General features: G+C 41.2%; 1 protein-coding gene across 3 annotated transcripts in view; it reads right to left on the bottom strand.

Moving 5' to 3' along the window:
* The window catches only part of BEND5 (BEN domain containing 5), a 1,404,194-nt gene extending 1,388,519 nt beyond the window's left edge, over positions 1–15,675 (bottom strand). For 2 of the 3 annotated variants that reach the window (XM_048861237.2, XM_075131860.1), the window contains exon 1: positions 15,453–15,675. In XM_048861237.2, the coding sequence (XP_048717194.1) occupies positions 15,453–15,483 (31 nt within the window). In that variant the 5' untranslated portion in view covers positions 15,484–15,675. The remainder of the gene's footprint in view (positions 1–15,452) is intronic. The other variant, XM_075131859.1, reaches the window with a different exon arrangement.
* Between the last annotated feature and the right edge of the window lie 8,322 nt (positions 15,676–23,997).

Here is a 23,997-nt window from a genome sequence, read left to right as displayed (position 1 = left end):
CGAAACTCAAACAGCTTAATGGGACTAAATCGGGGGGCCCAGATAATCTTCATCCAAGATTATTAAAGGAATTGGCATATGAAATTGCAAGCCCATTAGCAAGAATTTTTAATGAATCTGTAAGCTCAGGGGTTGTACCGTATGATTGGAGAATTGCTAACATAGTTCCTATTTTTTAAGAAAGGAAAAAAAAGTGATCCGGGTAACTACAGGCCTGTTAGTTTGACATCTGTAGTATGCAAGGTCTTGGAAAAAATTTTGAAGGAAAAAGTAGTTAAGGACATTGAGGTCAATGGTAAATGGGACAAAATACAACATGGTTTTACAAAAGGTAGGTCATGCCAAACCAACCTGATCTCCTTCTTTGAGAAAGTGACAGATTTTTTAGACAAAGGAAACGCAGTGGATCTAATTTACCTAGATTTCAGTAAGGTGTTTGATACTGTGCCACATGGGGAATTATTAGTTAAATTGGAAAAGATGGGGATCAGTATGAAAATTGAAAGGTGGATAAGGAATTGGTTAACAGGGAGACTACAGCAAGTCATAATGAAAGGTGAACTGTCAGGCTGGAGGGAGGTTACCAGTGGAGTTCCTCAGGGATCGGTTTTGGGACCAATCTTTTTATTACTGACCTCGGCACAAAAAGTGGGAGTGTGCTAATAAAGTTTGCGGATGATACAAAGCTGGGAGGTATTGCCAATTTATAGAGAGACTGGGATATCATACAGGAAGATCTGGATGACCTTGTAAACTGGAGTAATAGTAATAGGATGAAATTTAATAGTGAGAAGTGTAAGGTCATGCATTTAGGCATTAATAACAAGAATTTTAGTTATAAGCTGGGGACGCATCAATTAGAAGTAACAGAGGAGGAGAAGGACCTTGAAGTATTGGTTGATCACAGGATGACTATGAGCCGCCGATGTGATATGGCCGTGAAAAAAGCTAATGCGGTCTTGGGATGCATCAGGCGAGGTATTTCTAGTAGAGATAAGGAGGTGTTAGTACCGTTATACAAGGCACTGGTGAGACCTCACCTGGAATACTGTGTACAGTTCTGGTCTCCCATGTTTAAGAAGGATGAACTCAAACTGGAAAGGGTACAGAGAAGGGCTACTAGGATGATCTGAGGAATGGAAAACCTGTGTTATGAAAGGAGACTCAAAGGGCTTGTCTTGTTTAGCCTAACCAAAAGAAGGTTGAGGGGAGATATGATTGCTCTCTATAAATATATCAGAGGGATAAATACCGGAGAGGGAGAGGAATTATTTAAGCTCTGTTCTTGTGTCCACATTAGTACTAATGGATATAAACTGGTCATCGGGAAGTTTAGACTTGAAATTAGACGAAGGTTTCTAACCATCAGAGGAGTGAAGTTTTGGAATAGCTTTCCAAGGGAAGCAGTGGGGGCAAAAGACCTATCTGGCTTCAAGATTAAACTTGATACGTTTATGGAGGAGATGGTTTGATGGGATAACGTGATTTTGGCAATTAATTGATCTTTAAATATTCATGGTAAATAAGCCCAATGGCTTGTGATGGGATGTTAGATGGGGTGGGATCTGAGTTACTATAGAGAATTCTTTCCTGGGTATCTGGCTGGTGAATCTTGCCCATATGCTCAGGGTTCAGCTGATCGCCATATTTGGGGTCGGGAAGGAATTTTTCTCCAGGGCAGATTGGAAGAGGCCCTGGAGGTTTTTCGCCTTCTTCTGTAGCATGGGGCACGGGTCACTTGCTGGAGGATTCTCTGCTCCTTGAAGTCTTTACATCATGATTTGAGGACTTCAGTAGCTCAGACATAGGTAAGAGGTTTATCGCAGGAGTGGGTGGGTGAGATTCCGTGGCCTGCATTGTGCAGGAGGTCAGACTAGATGATCATAATGGTCCCTTCTGACCTTAATATCTATGAATCTATTGTGATGAATGTGGTCCCTAGATTCTTCTATTCACATTTCTGGGACTGACTTTCTGTGTGCCCTTCAATAACTCAGTAAAGCCCACATTTTCAGAAGTGGTCACTAATTTTGTGTGCCTCTATTTTAGGAGGCACTTGAGAAGTGCCCAGCCATACTGTACCGGGAAATAAAACGTAAAACCAGAGAAGTTTCCATAGTTGGTAGTTATTCATTAAAAGTAACAAAAGCAAAAGAGTGTGTTATGTTTGACCCACCGTGATTGGGCTCCCTCCACTATCTCTCCCAGCTAGCAGGCCTGTCCTACTGAAGTAGGTTGGTGGGTTTCCCAGACTCATGTGTACATTTTATAGTATGGAAACTCTTATAAGGGTGGGCCATGAGAGGCAGGCGCTGGAGGGATGACAGGTTATCCCTAACACTGGAAACCCTGACAAAATTAGTACAGGCTCTGCCATGGGTCTGCAACTGTAGGAAGGAGGCCATTTTATTTAAGGCAGCATTTGTTGTTGCCTTCTTTGGCACTTTTAGAATGAGTGAGATGGTGCCTATGGCAGCTGCGGACGGGTCCCAGCATGTGTTAAATGTAACAGCCGTACAACTATCTGCAGGAGCAGCGTACCACTTAAGATACTGGAAAACAGACCACAATGGAAAGTGTGGTTTTGAAGGGGTATCCAGGTGGACGCTTGTGCTCTGTAAAGGCAATAAGAGCCTTGCTGAAAATCCAGGGCCTCCAGGCAGGACTGCTGCTCATACATGGTGATGGCAGCTGCCTGACAAGGTACCAATTCATCAGAATACTGAGAAAAACCTTGCGCTACTGCGGTCTTGACCTTAAAAAATTGGATACTCATTCTTTCAGGATCAGGGCGGTGACGTCAATGACTCCAGGGGGGTTTGGCCTATAGCCGGTGAAGGCAATAAGGCGCTGGAAATGGAGGTGTTACAAGACTTACGTCTGCACCAAAGAAAAGATGGCAGGGAACAAAAAAAACGTAACTAACCAATGTGCTTGTTTGGTTTCAGGAGCTACACAGAACATATGCAATATCTGGATTTGCAAGCACCCTAAAGGACACTGAATCCTCCAGAGGGCAGCCAGGACAGCAGCTGGATCTCAGGTGGGCATCAGGGATCAACCGGTTTGAATCCAGTGGTTCGGCAGAAGAGGCATGCACTGGGAGCAGCTCATGCCACTTCTGCACTTGTTGACAAACAACGCGTACCCACCTCACGTTCTGGTTATTCACCTCGGGGAGAATGAGCTCAAGGACTGTACAGGAGTTAACTTAAGAGTTAACTTAATATTAGCTTTATTAGATAATCATGGCCGGAGGTGAGGCTAGGATGGTCAGAAAGGTTCACAAAGCAGGTCTGGCAGAGAACTACAGATCCAGCCTGTGTTGTCAAGGCTAGAAAGAAAGTGAATAGAGAGGTTACCAAGATATTCCTGGACATAGGGGATTCAGTGATACAGCATAGGGACACCCATTACAATCAGCTGGAAGTTTTCAGACATGATGGCATATATTTGTCAGATGAGGGGGCTGACATATGGCTACCGGCTGTAAGGGAATGGATTGGATAGGAATTGTGTGATACCAGGCAATGTGGCTGGGTGGGACGAAGCAACGAAGCTAGTTCCTGGCACCTCCTGTAGACGGTTTCCAGTGTGGTTAAGAGAGTAAAATGAACGGTTCCCAGACGTAAAAGACTTGGCATTTTGATCATGAGCCTTAGGCTCATGTGATAGGATGAGACTTTGTGGCCTCTGCAGGCCAAGGTCAGACTTTGTGACCCTCACAGGCTGAGGTCCCCATTCTGCTGCACCTGCTGTGCCCCTTGCAGGGGGTGGGGAAGAAGGGTGATAAGACACAGAGAGAACTGAGTCCTGGGGGATAGGCTGAGGAAAGCCTACCCCATGTTATGGGTTATATGGTAAGGAACCCTGTAACCCCCACACTGGAACCAATTAAATGCCTGGTATAGGAAACTATGGGTGATGGACAGGTAGTGCCCATCCCTTGTGTTAAAAATTTAATAAAAGTTACGGCCTGCCACTTAATTTCACGCATGTATTTGTCCTTATTTTGCTATGGTGTCCATATCAAGGAGTGTTCATCAAAGAGAATGTGAAAAAAACAAAAAGGAGCTAGGATTACCTGAGCCTGCTTGAAAGGCCGAGGCTTACTTCCAACCTACTGGCCCTCATCTATCCTTGTCCCAATCCATACCAAATATTGGGTAAGATATTTGACAGCCTTGGCTGAGTCAAGTGGGGGAAAAAATAGAAAGACTGTGCTCATCGGCATACTGAAAATACAGCATTCCATGCCTCACTGCTAGCTCTCCTAATAGCTCCATACACACATTGAACAAGGAGGACAAGTGGAATGCTGCAGAGCACACCTAAGACAACCTTGGGACAGAAAAGCAAACCTCCTTAAACTACTTTCTGGGACCTTCTGAAGGGCAATCAGTGTTCTCCTACTAGGGTTTTCAGCTAAGTCAACAACAAATCTATGGAACTAAAAGCAGCTAATAGATCATAGAGTATCAGCATGGACACCTGATTTTTATCCATTGTCTGTTTCCAAGAGGAAATCAGTAGATAGGATGAATAGTCTGGTGGAATGGGAATCAAGACACTTTGGTTTGATTTCTGGCTCAGTCACAGGCTTCCTATGTGTCTTGGGCAAATTACTTAAATCTACTCTGTGCCTCAATTCCTCATCTGGAAAATGAGAGTAATCACTACCTACCTCACATGGTATTGTGAGATTAAAGTCCATTAGTGACTATGTGGTGCTCTCTGTAATGAGTCATGTAACCAACTAAATAGATAGATCATTTGCCAGAGTAACCAGTGTTGGTTCTATACCACACACAAGACAGTACCCAACTTGACAACAATCAAGGAGATCTAAAACTTTTAAGTACTGTGCATGATTTTTTGCCATAGTCTTCTCTATGGGATATACAAATGGAAGATTAGATATTGCATAATAGTTAGTCAAACTAACTGTGTCAAGTGTTGGTTTCTTAAGCAACAGCTGCATGCATAGCAGCTTTCTTAAAAGCCACTGGCATCCTATGTCTTACCTAATAGCAGCACTGACAATCTCCACCAGCAACTGACCCAATTTTTCCCCACTGGCTATGACTATGTAGTTTCCCTAACAGCCTGGAGTGGCAATTCCTCCACTTTATTACCTGAAAAAAGTAGGTCTGCATTAGGTATTTTCCCAGCGTCCCTTGTGGTGACGACTGATGCAAAGAAATCATGCATAGTGTCTTTAATGTTCTTAGCCATCTTATATCCCAGGTAGTCTGGTGGACCCACTCATTCTCTTGTTGCTTTCCTGTTTCTGATGTACTCAAATGATTCTCTGAATGTCAGTGGCTACTTGCTCTTCAAATTCCCATCTTGGATGTTACCTGCCCCTTTCTATAGCCACATGGTCAAGATTTCAATTTTCTATTTTGTTTCTTGAACCTTACCATTTAACCATACTGTGGTTTTTATATTTATATTTTCCTTGCCTTCCTACTTCATTTTTGTTTAGGGGCATGCATGCCTTCCAAGATTCAATTACTGTGTGCTTAACTAAACTTCATGCTGTGTCTGAAAATGTTAATTTTCTCACTTTTGAGTTTGGAGTCTTTTTGACTAGTTTCTTCGTTTAAAAAATATCATTTCTGAAGTTTAGCAAGGAGGTTGAAATTAATTACAGTATTAATTACTGGTTCAATTTTAGCTACTTCTTGAAGCATTCCTGTGAGTTACTTAAGACTAAGCTGAGAATAGCTTCTCTACTTCTGTTCTCTACAATTGCCTGTTCGACAAAGCAATAATTAGAAGGTGTAAAGAAATTGCTTCTCTATGCATTGTCCCCCTTTGATACTTGACCAGTTTACATGTATATAGCTGACATCACTCTTTATTATTTAAATAAAGTACATATTGCTCCATATCATAAGACGGATTTTTTTTCATTTTTACCCACAAATATCTCAAAGGATTGCAGAACAGAAGAGCTAAACAAACAACTGTTTGAGATTTTTCTATGTTCCAAGAAAATAAAATCTTATCAAAGTGCTTTAGTATATATTATTAACACTTTTGCATTAACACTGCAATAACAGGTTGAAGTATAGAAAATACTTCTTACTAACAGGAAACAGATTCAGCAATATCTTAACTAAGCAAGTGGCCAAGTTGAAGTTATAGTATTTACAGGGGTCTGAGATGCAAGTGAAATGTTATTAGTATACAGAAAACAAATCAAACGAACATCAATGAAGAGGTGCACAGAGGAAAAGTACTGAGAGATCTACAGTTCAAGTGACTGTAAACCACTATTACTGACTACAAGTAAAAATGGTAACGTTAGGAATCTCAAATATAGATTTAAAATTTAATTTCACAAGATGGTAATTTTATGTTATTGGTTATTGCAAATAAAAATATATGGACTATATATATTAATAGTTAAACTATTTAATTTATAATAAACGTTAGACCACATCTAATAAGACCTCCTCCTTCAAATCCCTTCTCAAAATCTGCCACAATATCTAAAAGAAATTAGCCAATTTATGATGCCAGGGTGAAGGAGCAGATAGGGACAGTTGATACATATTTGATTTAGAATAATATTTTGTTAAAAATTAATGAAAAAATTAAAATACACATAGTTTGTGTATATAAAAATGTATTTGATGGTATCTCTCTCCTTTCACATTTAGATATCACTTGTTTTCGAATAGGGTCTAATCATGCAAATACATATGCATATGAGTAACTTTACTCATGTGAGTATTCCCATTGAACTTAATGGGACTACTCACATACTTCAAGTTATAAGCAGTGTTGTTATAGCCATGTTGGTCCCAGGATATTAGAGACAAGGTAGGTGAGATAATATCTTTTATTGGACCAGCTTCTGTTGGTGACAGAGACAAGCTTTCAAGCTTACATAGAGCTCTTCTTCAGATCTGGGGCCAGTACTACACTGCAGAATTATGTCACAGAATTACAAAAGTGTAGAATTGGAAGGGAACTCAAGAGGTCTTCTAGTCCAGTTCCCTGCATGACAACCTAAGTTACATTAGCATACAACCAGCACAGTAATTAAATTGCTTTTGCATGTCCATATTACTCTCTTTGTGTCGGCGGCGCCTGCATCAATAGAGAAAGCAGTGCACTGTGGGTAGCTCTCCCACTGTGCAACTCGCCATCATCTAGCACAGGGTGTTTTGGAAAGGTTTCGCAGTGCCTCATGGGGGCAAACAAGCTGTGCAGGGATGACTAGGAATACAATTTCAATGTCCCATAATGCAGTGTTCTCCATCCCATAATTTCATCTGCATCCCATAATGTTTCGTGCCCATTTTAAAAAATTCCCACAAACCTACATGTTCCTCTTTGGTGTCTACCATCTGTATCAGAAGCATGAATTCTGCACAGCTGTGCACTACTGTGATGAGCGTTGCAAGCATCAGCGCCTGATCCTGCCATATATGCAGAGCTGCCAGAGGAGCTGCAGAGAACATGACGATTCCTTGGAAGTGGGACTGCTGTGGGCCACAGAAAGAAACAATTCAAAGTTGTTGGCAGCATTTACGGAGCAGCTACAGATGGTGGCGTGCCAGCTCTGGGCACAAGAAACAAGCACTGACTTGACTGGTGGGATTGCATCATAAAGAGGGGTTCAGGAAAGATTTCCTTCAGGTCGTAGTCCCCATCAAGCATGGGCTGTAATTGTTTAATGATATCCCATCTGGGTTCTACTGTCGGGTGGTAGATAACAAATAAGGGTATGTGGTCAGAGGGGGTATTATTTCTGTACTGAAGCAAATTCTTGTGGGATATATGGGTAACCTGTTCATGATGGCCCTATGACTGGAGGGGTGTTCATGGGTCACTTCACCTTGAATAGTCTCTTGAAATATGTGTTAACTACTTATGCTAAACAATCTGTTCCACTTTGTATTTAGCTGTGACACTGAGTACGTTTCCCAGACCTGAAGAAGAGCTCTGTGTAAGCTCAAAAGCTTGTCTCTCTCACACTCAGAAATTGGTCTAATAAAATATTAGCCACCTTGTCATGCTTAAAGTTAGGCATTTTCATAAATGTTTGCAGGATCAGTGCCCTCAACTGTAAGAGCGGAATATGTATCTTTTTATGTGTTTGTACAGCAACAAGCACAATAAAGCTTGAATTCTGATGGAGGTCTCTAGACTCTACTGTGATATAAACAATAAAATTATATTTAAAAAAAAACTGTGGTAAAAGAATGTTAAGGTTGCAAAGTCAAGTACTCCAAAGTTAGCAAATACCAGGATTAAGGAGGGGGGTGCAAACAGGGGAAGGGCAGGAGCTCTGAGAGGTGATGAAGGACAGAAAGAGGGACAAGAGCTGGAGGGAAGGAGGACAGAAGCAGAGGGAGACAGGAGACATAGTGTAGTGCAACACACCAGTATAGGACAGGAAATAAAGAATATTATATATACACAATTGAAACTGCAATAAAGTGGTCAAGAAAATACACACATTCAATGGAGAACATTTATTGTTGGAAGCTGGACCAAAAGGTTCAGCTGTAATTTTTTTCTCTCCAGCCATGGGAGTACCTGACTTCCTTCCTTTTACTATGATTAAAAGGACAGTGGCCCAAATGTAACATCAGCAGGCCACAATATTAATAACCCCCAAATGACTAACAAATATGGAACAAATTCATATTAGAAGTAGCAATACTGATTCAGATACAACTGTTCCAGACAAAAGACTCTTAAAAGATTAGGAGGATAACGTGCATACTTTGATCAAGCTAGTTACTCTCTCACAGGTCTTTGGAAAAAGCCATAAGCCTTCTGAGGAAAATACAGCTTCCTGAAAGAAAGAGGACAACCTGGGAAGAATGGAGTAACTAGTGCAGCTTTAATTCCGTTTCTACAAATTCATTCACTGAATTTTTATTTTGTTTACCAGAAAAGTAGGATGATCATTCAGGTATTTCTGCATGCCACATGCCAATAGAAGATAGGTTAGTGGTTCAAAACCGCATCTGTATGTGGTTTAATTAAAGGGATTTGGTGGTCTGACCCACCTATCCCTAAATATTTTCTAGATATGTTAGTAAGGTTGTCTCTTTGCTACAGAATTGGAGAGATAACTTGAACCTCAGTGTGAAAGAACGTTCAACCAAGTTGGGCATCTTCTTCTATCCATTGTCCTTTAAAAAGGTATCAGACCTCAAAGTGAGCTTAGCAGAAAAGCAGGAAGTCAAACTGAGTAGCTCTGAAAGGAAACTAACTAGTCCTAATCACTTTCATTTTGCAATAGACTCCATATGTGAAGATTAACTAAACTGCCTCTAAATTTGGTTGAGATTTGAGATTCCCCTGCTTGAGACTTGTAGGTCTCATGGCTGGCACCCAAATATGGAAGCATGCAATATTTGTGAATACTTTATAAAAATTGGCACTAAGAACTTGCAGAGGGAAACTGACTAGGACTCAGTACATGAAGCTCAGAGCCAGCTGCAAGCAGAAATTAGTCCTAGAGAAACTATAGCAGCTTGATGCAAAAGGAAAGTGAATAACCCTAGTCAAATACTTCTGCAAAGCTCTCCACAAAGGGTGTGGCCAAAAAAGGGATAAGCACTAACAGAAAAAGGAATGGGGGAGACACATATAAAAGGGAAATTAAAGAGAAAACAGCTGAAAGAGAAAGTAATGTTAATAGATAACAGAAATGAAAGAGAAAGAAAGATGAAAAAAGGAATGAAACAGAGGAAAAAGATGGGGGGAGAGAGGGATGAAGAGAAGGATTTGCCACATCAGTGGAAAAAGAAAAGGAGTACTTGTGGCACCTTAGAGACTAACCAATTTATTTGAGCATAAGCTTTCGTGGGCTACAGCTCACTTCATCGGATGCATCCGATGAAGTGAGCTGTAGCTCACAAAAGCTTATGCTCAAATAAATTGGTTAGTCTCTAAGGTGCCACAAGTACTCCTTTTCTTTTTGCGAATACAGACTAACACGGCTGTTACTCTGAAACCTATCAGTGGAAAAGTATCACCACTTTTTCCCCACTCCTTCAGCTGCTAATTTACAATTGGGAGAAACAATCAGGGGTATTGATATGAGAGCAAAGAAAGGGAGAATTTCAAGTCAATTTTATGTTTTAGGCAATAAATATAGGAAAGTCAGAGGGTCACATATGTGATGTTGCAAATAAGCTTACAAATGTAAACAGTTGCATGTGATGTTAAAAAAATAGTTTTCTTCTGTTTTGTTGTATAAAGGAAAACTGCAGGTAATAACATACTTCCCACGTCCTTTAAGTGTGGCTCCGCTATGAAAGTAGACTAGAAAAAAGGTCATAATGTAGTTCAGTATTTGTTGTCTCTCAATAATTTCCACAACAAATATGCTCAATTTGCACATTAAAAGATGCATTGTTGGTTTATTTTCTATCAGGCCTGCAAACTCCATTTAGGCTATGAGAGTCGAGCTGAATTTCTTCCTTCTCATGGATTATCACCAATACTATAATAAAGATGCTGCAAGCCAAATTATGACTACAGTTTCACCTTTTCAACCCCACTGTCTTCAAATTATGTTTTTGATAACACCATGGAACTTTACAACCTTCAGTTGGGATTGCACAGGTCTAACTGAATGAAATTTAGTCACAATTCTGTTGATGAAATACAACAAAGAATAGAATCTACCTTCCTCTCCCAGAGCTCTGTTTTGGTCTGCAGGATTCACAAAAGTTCAAAGCAATAAAATCTAAATTTTGTTGCTAAAATCAGTACATTAGTCTGAAAATACACAAGAAACAGATCTATTGAGATGCCATTTTTACAATCACTTTTCAGACTACAGACACACTTTAATCAAACATAAGAACATAGGAATTGCTACACAGAATCAGACCAGATGTCCACCTAGTCCACAATTTTATCTTTGACAGAGGCCAATACCAGAGGCTTCAAAGGAAGATGAATAAACCACAGTAGGCAGATATGTGATAATCTGCCCCTCACAGTAGGTCTCAATCTGATCTTTAATAGGTAAAGATTGGTTTAAGACGTGACCAATGATGTTTAATATCTGCTAAGTTTTTTGTTATAATTAATTATAACTCTGGATATTCTTGATATTCATATCAATATCCAGTCCTCTTTTGAATCATGTTAAGTTCTTGGCCTCCACAACTTTATGTGGCAATGAGTTCCACAGTTTAATTACTTGTGTGAAAAAGTATTTCTTTTTATCTATTTTGAATTTCCCACATTTAATTTTATTGAACATCCATTTGTATTATGAGACAGGGAGAACAGAAGTTCTCCAACTACCTTGTTTACACCCTTAATTATTTTATATACTTTTATCAATTCTTAATTTGTCTCCTTGCTAAAATAAACAATCCCAGTCTTTTCACTCTCTCTTCATATGAGAGCTTTTCCTTTGCCTTGTTCATTCTTGTCCCTCTTCTCTGAATCCTTGTTAGTTCTCCAATATCCATTTCTGAGATGGGATGACCAGACTGTACGCACTATTCCAGATAAAGCTGAACACTGATATACATAAATTCATTGTAGTATTCTGTGTCTTATTCACCCTCCCATTCCTTAGGCAATCTACACTTTGTTAGCTTTCTTTGACTGTAGCTGCACATTGATCAGAGGTCTCTATTGTGCTGTCTTTCTTGAGTAGGGACAGTTAATTTAGAACCCTGTAAGATGTAGGAGTAATTTAAACTCTGACTTTTCCTTAAAAATCACCTAGAAAAAAATCACAATTGTGTAAGGAGGAAATAGCAATGACTTATTTGTGAAATTCTGAGAACTGCTATCAGTGGAAAGCCACATGAAGGTCTATTCGTAAAAAAGGTAATACAAAGTAGATGAAAAGGAAAAGAGCATTCTCTAGGAGTGGAAAATATTGAATATTCAAAGCTATGAAACAGGACTGGGGTGAAATCCCTAGCTCTCCCCACCAATACATTACTAGAAGGAATTGAATGAAACACCTTAATAATCTTAAAGGCGAAGGAAAGAAATGAAGGACATTTTCAAAACCTGACGTATTTGGACTTAGGCACTTTTGAAAATTTTATCTTAAGTGACCGAGCAGGTTAGGAACCTAACTCCTGTTGAAATCAAAGCAGTTAGGTGCCTAACATGCTTAGGTGCTTTTTAAAATCCCAAGAGGCTCTTTGGGTGCCTAAATAGCTTTGAAAATCTGGCCTAGGTAGAGTAAATTACTATTGAAAATTGGACATTGGCAATACTGAAAATTGTACCCCTTGTTATCAATGTTTAACGGACTGAAAAATGTCTAAACAGGAGATGCAGTAATTTTAGTTTTCAGAATAGCAGCCGTGTTAGTCTGTATTCGCAAAAAGAAAAGGTACTTGTGGCACCTTAGAGACTAACAAATTTATTTGAGCAGTTCACTTCATTAGTATACAAGATTCTATTCCAGATTCTGCTGGTTGATATAACTTATTTGGACTTTCAAAAAAACATTGATAAAGTCCTCCAGAAGAGGCTGTTAAGGAAACTAAGCATTTCTGTGTTAGTTTTGTCAAGATTTAGAAAAAAGCTAAGAGAGAAAACTAAGAAGAGGAATAAATGGTCAAGTTTCAACATGGTAAAGTTTAGCACTGGGATTCCTCAAGGTCCTGTAATAGAACTTTGGTGGTGCTTTTTACTTTGCTAATGATCTAAAAAAAGAGGTAGACAGTGATATGGCAAAATCTGCAGATGACATGAAATTATTTCAGTTAGTTAAGATTAGAGAAGACTGAAGGACTTCAAGAGGACCTAACAAAGCTGGGAGACTAGGCAGGGTGATAGCAGATTAAATTCAATGTCCACAAATGTAAGGCAAGAATGAGTGTTTACCATGTTGTAAATTAACTTTAACTACTCAGGAAAAAGAGCTGAGTGTCACTGTGCACACCTAAGTGAAAACCTCTGCTCAACGTGCAACTGTGGTTAAGAAAGCAAACAAAGTCTTAGGATATGTAAAAAATGGGATAAGAAATAATATTGAATATAACATCATAATATAAATTGATGGGATGGGACACTCGCTTCTGAAATACTATGTTCAGTTATGGTCACATTATCTCAGAAAAAGGAAGAAATATAAAAGGGGTTCAGAAATCTGCAACAAAAACGATTAGAGACATGAAAAGATTTCTGTGTCAACAGTGAATGAAACTATTGAGACAATTTCACTTAGAGAGATTAATATGAGGGAACATGATACAGATATAAAAAATAACAATGGTATAAAAAAATAAACTGACTTATCTCATAATAAAAGAACAAGAGGATACCTAATGAAATTAAAAGGCAAAAATTTAAAACTAATAAAAGGAAATACTTTTGTCTGTGTGACTAATCTGTAGAACTGCTTGACACAAGATATCATTGAGGCCAAGAGCTTAGCAGGATCCAAAAAAGGACTAGATACTTATCTAGCCAAATGAGAAGATTCACATTTATATTAGTTAGGATATATTTTTAAAATAGGTATAAACTCTCATGCTTTAGGGCATAAGCCAACCACTAAATGATAGGATTTAGGAAGAAATTTGCCTTTAAGAAAGGTTGTTCCATAACTGTCCACTGTGGTGCTTTTGTCACTTTTCTCTGAAGCATCGGATACTGGCTACTGTAAAAGACAGCATAATGAATTAGCTGGCCCAATGTCATGATTGTCATGAATGGCAATTTGTATGTTCCTGTGATCCTTGGAAAAGGGGCTTAAGAGCCCTTTGCCTCAGTTTCCAAATCTGTAAAATGAGGATAACAATAGTTACTTCTCAAAAAGGGTGTGAGGCTCAATTTGTGCTTTCAGATGCGAGGAAGAAAAGCAATATGCTGCAAGGGCAAAGTAAAGTATAAATGAGGCACTACATAACACTGGCTTTCAGAGCAAATCAACATTTTACACATATTCCACTTTTCATAACAAAGGGACCAAAATCACTTCCCTACCTATATTCAGCTCTGCTAAAAATGCAGCCACTTCTAAGGTGGAAATGGGTAGCAGATGCACAATATGCAACACAGTGCTGTGGGAAAAGGGAAATTTTGGCCAAAGGCATCAGGGAAATTTATGAGAAGTGCCATAGGATGTTTAGTATCTGCAAAGAGTGATATTACCCTGGTTTTATCCTCAACAAGGTTAATGCCCTTACTCTCCATAAAGTGTCTCGGAGGCTTTTATTTTCACACACAGTGGAAAGGGCAGCAGTCCTATCTCATAACACTTGAAAGACCCCTACACCTAGAAACAAAAGCTGCATGGGATCTTTAATGTCCATGAGGAAAGACAGGACCTCAGTTTCATCCACAGATCTCTGTTCATTCAATAAGCATAACGGTGGAATCATTAGCATCCATGCAGAGTGAACAGAATCCAGTTGTTTAGGATCTTGTCCAAAAGACCTTCACACCAAGTAACTGGTGTTACATCAGTATAAAGTGTTCAGTATACTGTAACTCAGCAAACTCAAGGCACTTTGGTCTTAATGGCATTGGGAAAGGGGTCAACTGCTGAACAACCCCAAGTCTCCAGCATGTGATATGGTTTTAAATCCCAGTCCCATGTCCCCATTAAAAATATAATTTATTAAGAAACCAACAAATGTTGGATCAAGTAGATCATTGTCCCCTGAGTGAAGGGGATGCTCCCCCTACCTTCTGTAGAAAGCACACTATTCCACCACCACCTTGTCCCCTGGTTGAAGGGGATACTCTCTCTCATCTCATTTGCTTTCTGAGTGAGGTTCTCCGCACCACCGCCTCCATAAAGGAGAAACCTCCTCCCATACATATGCACATCGATGCTGCGTGAAGGGGACTCTCCTCACTACCACCTTGTCACCTGTGAAAGGAAGATGCTCCATCTACCCTCATCACCTATGGGAAGGGGACTTTTAGTCCCCCCTCGAGAGAAGGGTCACCCCTTTGCATGGGCAATGGGGGGGGAATCTCCCCCACCCCGCACTCTCCTATGTGAAGGGGTCTCCCCCCCCACATTCCCTGCGTGAAGGTGCTTTTCCCTCCATCCCCATGTGGGAAGGAGCCTCTCCCCCAAACCCTCTGTGTTAAGGGGTCTCCCCCTGCATTTCCTGTGTGACGGGGCCTTTTCCCAAAACCCCTGTATGAAGTGGCCTCCCCCCTGTATGCCCTGGGTGAAGAGGCCTTTCCCCAGAACCCCCTGTGTGAAGGGGCCCAGCCCCTGCATTGCCTGTGCAAAAGTGCTTCCCCCTCTGAACGGGGCCTCTCCCATTCCCTGGGCAAAGGGCCCCCCATCCCGAAGTCAAGAGGGGTCCTTCCCGCACCCCGAGAGAGGGGCACCCTCCCCTAACCCCTACCTGAAGAGACGTCTCCCCTCTTTCCCCCCACGCAAAGGCCCCGCTCCCTTAACCCCATGTAAGGAGCCTCTGCCTCTCTCCTTCCCCCCCGAGACTGCGGCTGGCACTGACCCGGCTCCGCCGTCTTGCTCCGCTCCGCCATGTTTGTTGTCGTCCCCCAGCCGCTCCACACTGAGTGAGACGCTGCTCGGGCGTCACCATAGCAACACACGTCACAGCCAGGGGAGTCCCTCACTCCTCCCCCCTCCCTTGCCACGGGGTCAGCAACGTCCCGGCGGCTGGGTCTGAGCAGGAGGCAAGGGCGGGTGCTCGCGCGCGCGCTCGCTGGGCCCGCGGGTGAGGGGCCGGCGGCTAACGGCAGGGGCGCTGGGCCGGTGTTGGCAGCCCCCGGCCAGGCTCAGCCGCTGAGTCTCACTAGGCAGCGGTCACAGAGATGCAGCCTCGCGGGCGCTCATTGCACACGTGTGTGTGTGTGTGTGTGTGTGCGCGCGCGCGCCCCCCCGCACAGATGGGTCTGACAATTACAGTGCTACAGCCCCAGGAGAGCGGGGGAGGGTTATTTAGTGTGTTTGCATTTGCCTCCCATGCGCCCCCAGCAGGTGAGTCTGGCCATTACAATGCTGCAGCCCCAGGGCGGGGAGAGCATCTGATGGGTGTTTGCCCAGGCACCCACCTGTACCCCGGTGCAGCAGGTGAAAAACTGGCCATGCAGCAATTGCGGTGATGCGGCTCTAGGGCAGGAGGGGATCATGTTTGTGTGCGGGTGCTCCCTCCCACTTTCCCTATGCCCCTGTCTGAGCATAAGTTAATTACAATGATACAGCCTATTGGGGAAGAGGCCAGGGCTCATTATATGTGTCCGCCCCCCACCCTTCCTTCTCCCAACACATAATTACAATTATGCAGCCCCAGGGAAGGCAGGATTTAGTAGCTGTGTTTCCCCCACACACACCAGCAGGTGAGTCTATGTGGCAATTACAGGGAGGCAGCCTCAGGGGAGGAGGGGCTGATTATATATATGTGTGTGTGTGTTCCTCCTTGCCACTCACCATGTGATTTTGACTGTGTAGCAATTACAGTGGTACAGCCCTAAGGAAAGGGGGGGGGATGCGCGTGCGCCCCCTCACCTTCCAGATCTCTACCCTGACCTAAGAGAGCCTGACTCCTGTAGCATTCCATAGTGAGGCACTTTCTGAGCAGAGGGGAGGTGCTTGTTTCATGTGTGTGCCCCGAATGTGCCCCAAACCCAGCAGGTACGTCTGATCATCTGGTAGTCACAGTGATGTCCTTTCAAGGCAGGAGGGCTTGTGTGTGCATGTGCCCTCTCAACCCCAGCAGGTGAAACTTAATCTGTGACAATTACAATGATGAAGCCCTCACTGAGGAGGTGCTTGTTATGTCTGTGTTCCCCATAAGGTACAGCAAGTGCAGACGGACAATGTGTGTCTCAAGCAAGCAAGTCTGAGAAGGGAGGCTTATTTGTGGATTCCCCTCACACACACACAAATACCCCTCAAGACCTTACAGGTGAGACTGACCATATGGCAGTTAACATATTGCAAGCACAGGAGGTAGAACTTGTGAGAGTGTGGCTGTCCCTGCCTCCTTAGATTTAGTAAGCGAGCCTTAAAATGCTGCAAGCCTGAAACTGTAGGTAGGCTAAAGGATGTCTTCCTGCAAGTGCTTTTATGAACATTGTTTTGACTTCTTCTCACTAACTCCTCTTATGGATTCCTTCCAATCTGGTGTGTGTTCTCTATGGTCCAATGAAACCATCCTCACCAATGATCACTTGATTTTTAATACTGTCAGCCATTCCCTCCTCCATCATGCTATCCTTCCCCTTGGGTTTTGTGACCCTGCCCTCTCTTGGTTCTCTTTATATTGCTCCAGTTACTGTTTCAGCATGTGTTTTGGTGGTTCCTCCTCCAGCACCCTCCTTTTCTCTCTGTGACTCTTAGGTTTCTCTGTCTATTGTCCCATCCTCTTCTTCCTGAACACCTCACCCTTAGATGACTTCCTTCTTCCACAAATTCAGCTACATCCCTATGCCAATGATTCTCATGTCTAATTTTCTGCACCAGTCTTGGCTTCCTCTACCCAATCTACATGTCAAATTGTATCTGACATACTTTCCTGTATGACCCACCAGCAACTCAAGTTGAACATGGACAAACACATTTTTTTTTCCTAAAATTTCTCCATTCTCCTAGCCCCTCCAATTTGCAACCTTGAGGTCCTCTCTTTTTCTCCTTATTCATCCAGGTTGTTACCAGGTCTTCTCATGTTTTGCTGTATGACACTCCAAAAATCTGACCCTTTCTGTCTCAACAGTTAAAACACTTATCCACACCCTGATCATCTCCTGCTTGGGCTACTGCAACGTCGTTCTGTCTGGGCTCCCTGATATGCACAAATAGTCCTCCTCTGTTTGTCCTAAAGCTGCGCAAAGATTATCTTCCTCACTTGTGGCTCTGATCACATCACTCATCTCTTCATTTGTTCTCTCTTTACTTCAAGTTCAAGATCCCTGGGTCCTACATATGCCTATCACAATGTGGTACCATATCCAGTGCACTAAATGCCCCAATATCTACTACGTGGGTGAGACAAGACAATCATTATGCTCTCAAATGAACTCACACCAAAAATAATTTAAAAAAAAAAAACCCCCAACACATCACCTGTGAGCAAACAGTTTTCACAAAACTGTTGCTTCATATCTGACCTCTCAGTCCTTTGTCCTCAAAGGAAACTTGTATAACAACTTCAAAAGACAAGCTTAAACTCGTAACTTTGCTTGACACTAAAAACCATGGTCTTAATCTGTAACCCACTAATTCTCCCACTCCCCCCCCCTTTTTTTTTTTGTCCTGTGACTACAGTGGTGTCACTTCATCTTGAATGGTTTCTGAACATGTGTTAACTACTTATGTTAAACAATCTGTTTCACTTTGTATTTAACTGTGACACAGAGGCCAGGTTTACACTAGCACTTATGTCGGCAAAACCTTTGTTGCTCAGGCGTGTGGGGAAAAAAACATCCCCCTGAGCGACATAAGTTTTGCTGACATAAGCACTCATGTGCACAGCGCTATGTCGGTGGGAAATGCTCTCTCGCCGACATAGCTATCGCCACTCGTGGAGCTGGTTTTATTATGTAGACAGGAGAGCTGTCTCCCATTGGCATAATGCGGCTACACGAGCTCTGTTACAGTGGCACAGCTGTATCAGAACAGCTGTGCTGCTGTAAGCTTGTAAGTGTAGACATGGCCTCTGAGTACCTTACCTTTCCCATATCTGAAGAAGCTCTCTCTAACTCAAAAGCTTCTCTCTTTCACCAATAGAAATTGGTCCAATAAAAGATTCCCTCACCCACTTTGTACACCCACGCTGTATTTTAAAGGTCATTTGGAAAGGACAAATATGGGCTCATTACATTTTTCGTGCTCCTTTGCAATGTACTAAAAAGACCTGAAGAGTATGTGTTTTCCTACCCCCCCCCCCCCAGATGTTCTGGTTTAACTTGGATTTAAACTTGGAGAGTGGTCAGTTTAGATGAGCTATTACCAGCAGGAGAGTGAGTTTGTGTGTGTATGGGGGTGGGGGGGGATGTGAGAAAACCTGGATTTATGCAGGAAATAGCCCGACTTGATTATGTAAAGAGTTGTCACTTTGGATGGGCTAGCACCAGCAGGAGAGTGAATTTGTGTGGGGGGGTGGAGGGTGAGAAAACCTGGATTTGTGCTGGAAATGGCCCACCTGTTGATCACTTTAGATAAGCTATTACCAGCAGGACAGTGGGGTGGGAGGAGGTATTGTTTCATATTCTCTGTGTATATATAAAGTCTGCTGCAGTTTCCACGGTATGCATCTGATGAAGTGAGCTGTAGCTCACGAAAGCTCATGCTCAAATAAATTGGGTAGTCTCTAAGGTGCCACAAGTACTCCTTTTCTTGTTTCAAAAGTTGTTTGCCATAGATTCTGAGGCCAGACAGGACTACTGATCATCTAGTCTGACCTACTGCATAAAGCACACCATAGGATTTCCCTGAACTAATGCCTGTTAGAATTAGTGCATGTCTTTTAGAAAAATATCAGTCTTGATTTAAAAATATCTAGTGAGGGAGAATCCACCACAGCCCTTGGTAAATTGTTCCAATGGTTAATTACCCTCAATGTTAAAAATTTACATATTATTTCCAGTCTGAATTTGTCAAGCTTCAACTTCCAGCCGCTGGATTTTTTTATACCTTTGTCTGTTACATTAAAGAGCCCATCATCAAATTTTTGTTCCCCATGTAGGGGTTTATAGACTTCGTTAAACTAAACAGATTAAGCTTCTTGAGTCTGTCACTAGAAAGCATGTTTTCCAGTCCTTGAATCATTCTCCCCTTGACCCTCTCCAATTTATCAATATCGTTTCTGAAATGTTGACATCAGAACTGGACACAATATTCTAGTAGCAATTTCCCCATGCCAAACACAGAGGTAAAATAATCTATTCCTACTTGAGATTCCCCTGTTTAAAAAAACATCCAGGGATTGCATTAGCCCTTGTGGCCACAGCACTGCACTGGGAGTTTATGTTCAGGTGACAGGTTTCAGAGTGGTAGCCATGTTAGTCTATATCAGCAAAAACAACGAGGAGTCCTTGTGGCACCTTAGAGACTAACAAATTTATTTTGGCATAAGCTTTCGTGGGCTAGAACCCACTTCATCAGATGCATGGAGTGGAAAATACAGTAGCAGGTATAAATACACAGCACATGAAAAGATGGGAGTTGCCTTACCACGTGGGAGGTAAGTCTAACGAGACAATTCAATTAACAGTAGGATACCAAGGGAGGAAAAATAACTTTTGTAATGATAATGAGAGTGGCCCATTTCAAACAGTTGACAAGAAGGTGTGAGTAACAGTAAGGGGAAATTAGTATGGGGAAAATTAGGTTTGCAGGTGATTATCCACCAAGACCCTCAAATCCTTTTCAGGGTCACTGCCTCCTAGGAGAGAGTCCACCATCCTGTAAGTACGGCCTACATTCTTTAGTCCTAGTTATATAACTTTACACTTGGCCCCTGTAAAAGTACATTATTTGCTTGCTCCCAGTTTACCAAGTCATCCAGATCACTGTGTATTGGTGATTTTATCTCCTCATTATTTACCATTGCTTCAAACTTCATGTCATCTGAAAACTTTATCAATGATTATTTTATAATTATTTTATGTAGGTCATTGACTGCAAAAAAAAAATTAAAATAGGATAGTTCCAAAAACAAATCCCACTAGAAAGATACCTACTTGATTCTCTATTTGCAATTACATTCTGAGACCTGTTAGCCAGTTTTTAATTCGTTTAATGTGTGCCTTTTGATTTTGAATTGTTCTAGTTTCTTAATCAAGCTGTTGTGAGGTACCAAGTTAAATGACTTACAGAAGTCTAAGTATATTACATCAATACTATTACCTTTATCAAATAAACTTGAAATTTCATCAAAACATGTATCAACTTACTTTGACAGGATCCTAGTCACGTAAGCCCAGGTTGATTAGCATAAATTATATTCCTCTCTTTTAATTCTTTATTAAATCAGTCCTATATAAGCCATTCCATTATTTTGCTGGGATCAATGTTCGGCTGATAGGCCAATAATTGACTGGGTCATCCTGTTTACCCTCTCTAACTACTTGCACAACATTACCTTCTTTGCAGTTTTCTGGAACTTTCCCCAGTGTTCAAGAATTCTTGAAAGTCAGCATTAACTATCCAGTGAGCTCTTGGCCAGCTCTTGTAAAACTCTTGGCTGCGAGTTATCCAGACTTGCTGATTTTAAAATGTCTAACATTAGTAGCCGCTGTTTAACATCCTTCTGAAGTGCTATTGGAATGTAAAGTGTTTCATTATCATCATCATCATATGTTTTCCCCCCAAATACATAACCAATATTTACTGAACACTACTTTTTCTACATAATTGACAATTCCACCATTTCTATCTAGTAGTGAATCAGCACCAGTCTTGGGATTCTTTTTGTTCCTAATTTATTTTAAAAACACCTCCTTCTTATTGTCCTTAACTCTGTTGGCCATAGATGTCTCCTTATGTCCTCTTCCTTCCCTTATTGATTATCTGCAATTCCTAGCTTCTGATTTATATTCATTACTACAAACTTGTTGTTGTTTCCATTTGTTTTGGGGGTTTTTGTTTGTTTGTTTTTGTTATAGCTACACTTATTTCCACTTTAAGCCGGGCTAATTTTTTAAACCAGTATGGCCTTTTTTCTCAAGTGTGGTTTTTTGGGGCATCTAGGAAAATGTTTATACAAATTCACAATTATCATTCACATTTTTCTGTTTAAATTTTTTTCTGCCAACTGATTTGGCTCATAATTGTTTTCAATTTTGGGAAAATGGCACTTTTAAAGCACTAAGTAGATATATTACTAGTCGGACTTTATTGTGTTTGCACATAACAAACATGATCAAATCATGATCACTTATTCTATTATTCTATAATAAGCTACCACTAACTTGTAGGTCTGTGATCAATGCCTCTTTATCTGTCAAGACCAGGTCTAATATAGAATTCCCCGCGTTGGATGCAACACTTTTTGAGGTAGAAAATTGTCATCTATAATATTTAGAAATTCCAAGGATGTTTTAGTACTGGTAGTAGGAGACCCTCCTTGTATTTTAAACATTACATTTTCCATTTTTGTCCATCTCACAAAGCTATGTGGTGACAGACAAAAAAGAAAAAACGTCAGAAGATTGAAGAGACTGAAAAGCTGAGAGGAAAAGGGATTTTTGATCAGGCTGCTTAAAATGCTTTGGGTTTTGTTTTTATTAATACCTGTGTAACTCAAATGACTAAGAACATTTCTGAGAGAGGGTATTTTGTGTTACAGATTCAATCACTACCCATTCACTTACGGTGTGACTACCTATGATACACATGATATTGAGGATCTCCAGAGTTTTTCCAGCATAATCAAGAAAGATCAGATTTGACATTCCTGAGGTTAAAAAAGAGACTTTTTAATACATCACAAAAGAGGCAAAAACTCAATTTTTAAAAAATCATTTGCAGCTGACCTTTAAGGTTGGATTTGTACAAGTAGCAGCTTAATGGACTAGTTTTGCGGACCCTGGATAGGGTGTGATGAGGAAAAAGTCATAAAGACGCTTCAAAGACAAGCAGATGAATGGGACATCAAGGATGGAGCAAAGCGGGTGGCATGCAAGATGATAAGAGACTAGGTTAGTAGGCAGGCATAAAGTTAAGTACTTGAAGGTGATGACAAGCAATGTGAACTTGATGCCGAAAAGAAGGGGGAGCCAGTGGAAAAATTCAAAGAGAGGTGTAATGTAGAAAAATTAAGCAGTCGTGCCATTAAGACATACACACAATGTACCTAAGTAACCTCATACTCTTACTATTGTAACCCTCATCCTTCCTATTTCTCTTTCACTACTATTTATTATTCTAATTGGTTTTATGATGTTTAAAACGAGATTATAAGTGCCTTGTGTTGGGACAGTATTTGCTGTGTGCTCTGTAATGCATCTAGCACACCATTAGGTGCTCTGCACAACATCACCTCATGGATTTATTCTGTTGTTATTAGTCCTGGAAAAAATCAAAATGTAGCAAGTCTGGGAAGGTCAAGTCATGTCTTCCCTCACAGTGTACGAAGCTTTAGAATAAATCAAAAGCTGTGCTAAGGCAACTGATATGAAATTTGAGACAGGGTGCCTGCAAAACTTGGATCAAGTTGTACCCAAACATACAACAGGTTTTAATTCCACATTAAGAATATTTTTGAAATATTTGTTCTTCATAAAAATGGTCCTGTGGGGGTAAATATTGTATAGTTATATAGAGCAAATATCAGACTGAAGCTACCCAGTTGAGAAATTACAGACATGGGGCAAATTACCCACAGCACGGGTGCAGTGTTGAAGCAACTTGTGACTACAGAACTGAGGAGGCTGGTTTGGTCCCAGGGTCAGGCTAACTTGTGCTTCCCACTGCCATAGCCCCTATGAAACTCGAAGCAGGAGATTGCCAGGACACAGGACCACCCTGGTCACACTACCTTCCTCCTCCAGCCTGCTCCTGAAACAGGGGTTTCTGTGGGAGCAGTGCAAAGCTTTCACAAGGTAGACCACAGTGTGGGCTTACGAAAAGAGTCTATGAATCTCATCCATACTGTACAGAAAAGGAAGAATCTCTGGGGTGAAGTCAGCACTGTGGACAGAGGAAATTTTCCCTAAAGACACTGAAGTAAATCTCTGCTTTACAAACAAGAATGTTTTATACCTTTGCAGGACATAAAGAACCTTGTTTTTTAAATTCTTGGAGAATAACCCCTTCACACAATAAAACTGCACTTTATCTATCTGGGAAAGATAAAGGGCTGAGTCAGCTCTGCTGGGATTTGAACATGTGGGTCAAGACAGTTTAGGAATTTCAAACATAAAATGTACGCTAACCTAGAAAAAATGTTTTATACCATTCAGGGCCAGCCAGGGTACCAGTAGATTCTGTGACTTCAGGGAATCCCCAATACCCAGGGCGCCTCGCTGGTAAAAGGGCCTGCAGTTACGAAGTAGGTACTAATTGTACTAATTTAAAAAAAAAAAAAAGCCATT

This window comes from Caretta caretta, chromosome 8, assembly GCF_965140235.1.
Source record: "Caretta caretta isolate rCarCar2 chromosome 8, rCarCar1.hap1, whole genome shotgun sequence".
Taxonomy (NCBI): Eukaryota; Metazoa; Chordata; order Testudines; family Cheloniidae; genus Caretta; species Caretta caretta.
Note: the sequence above shows the minus strand (reverse complement) of the source record. Positions and strands in the feature narration are given on the sequence as shown.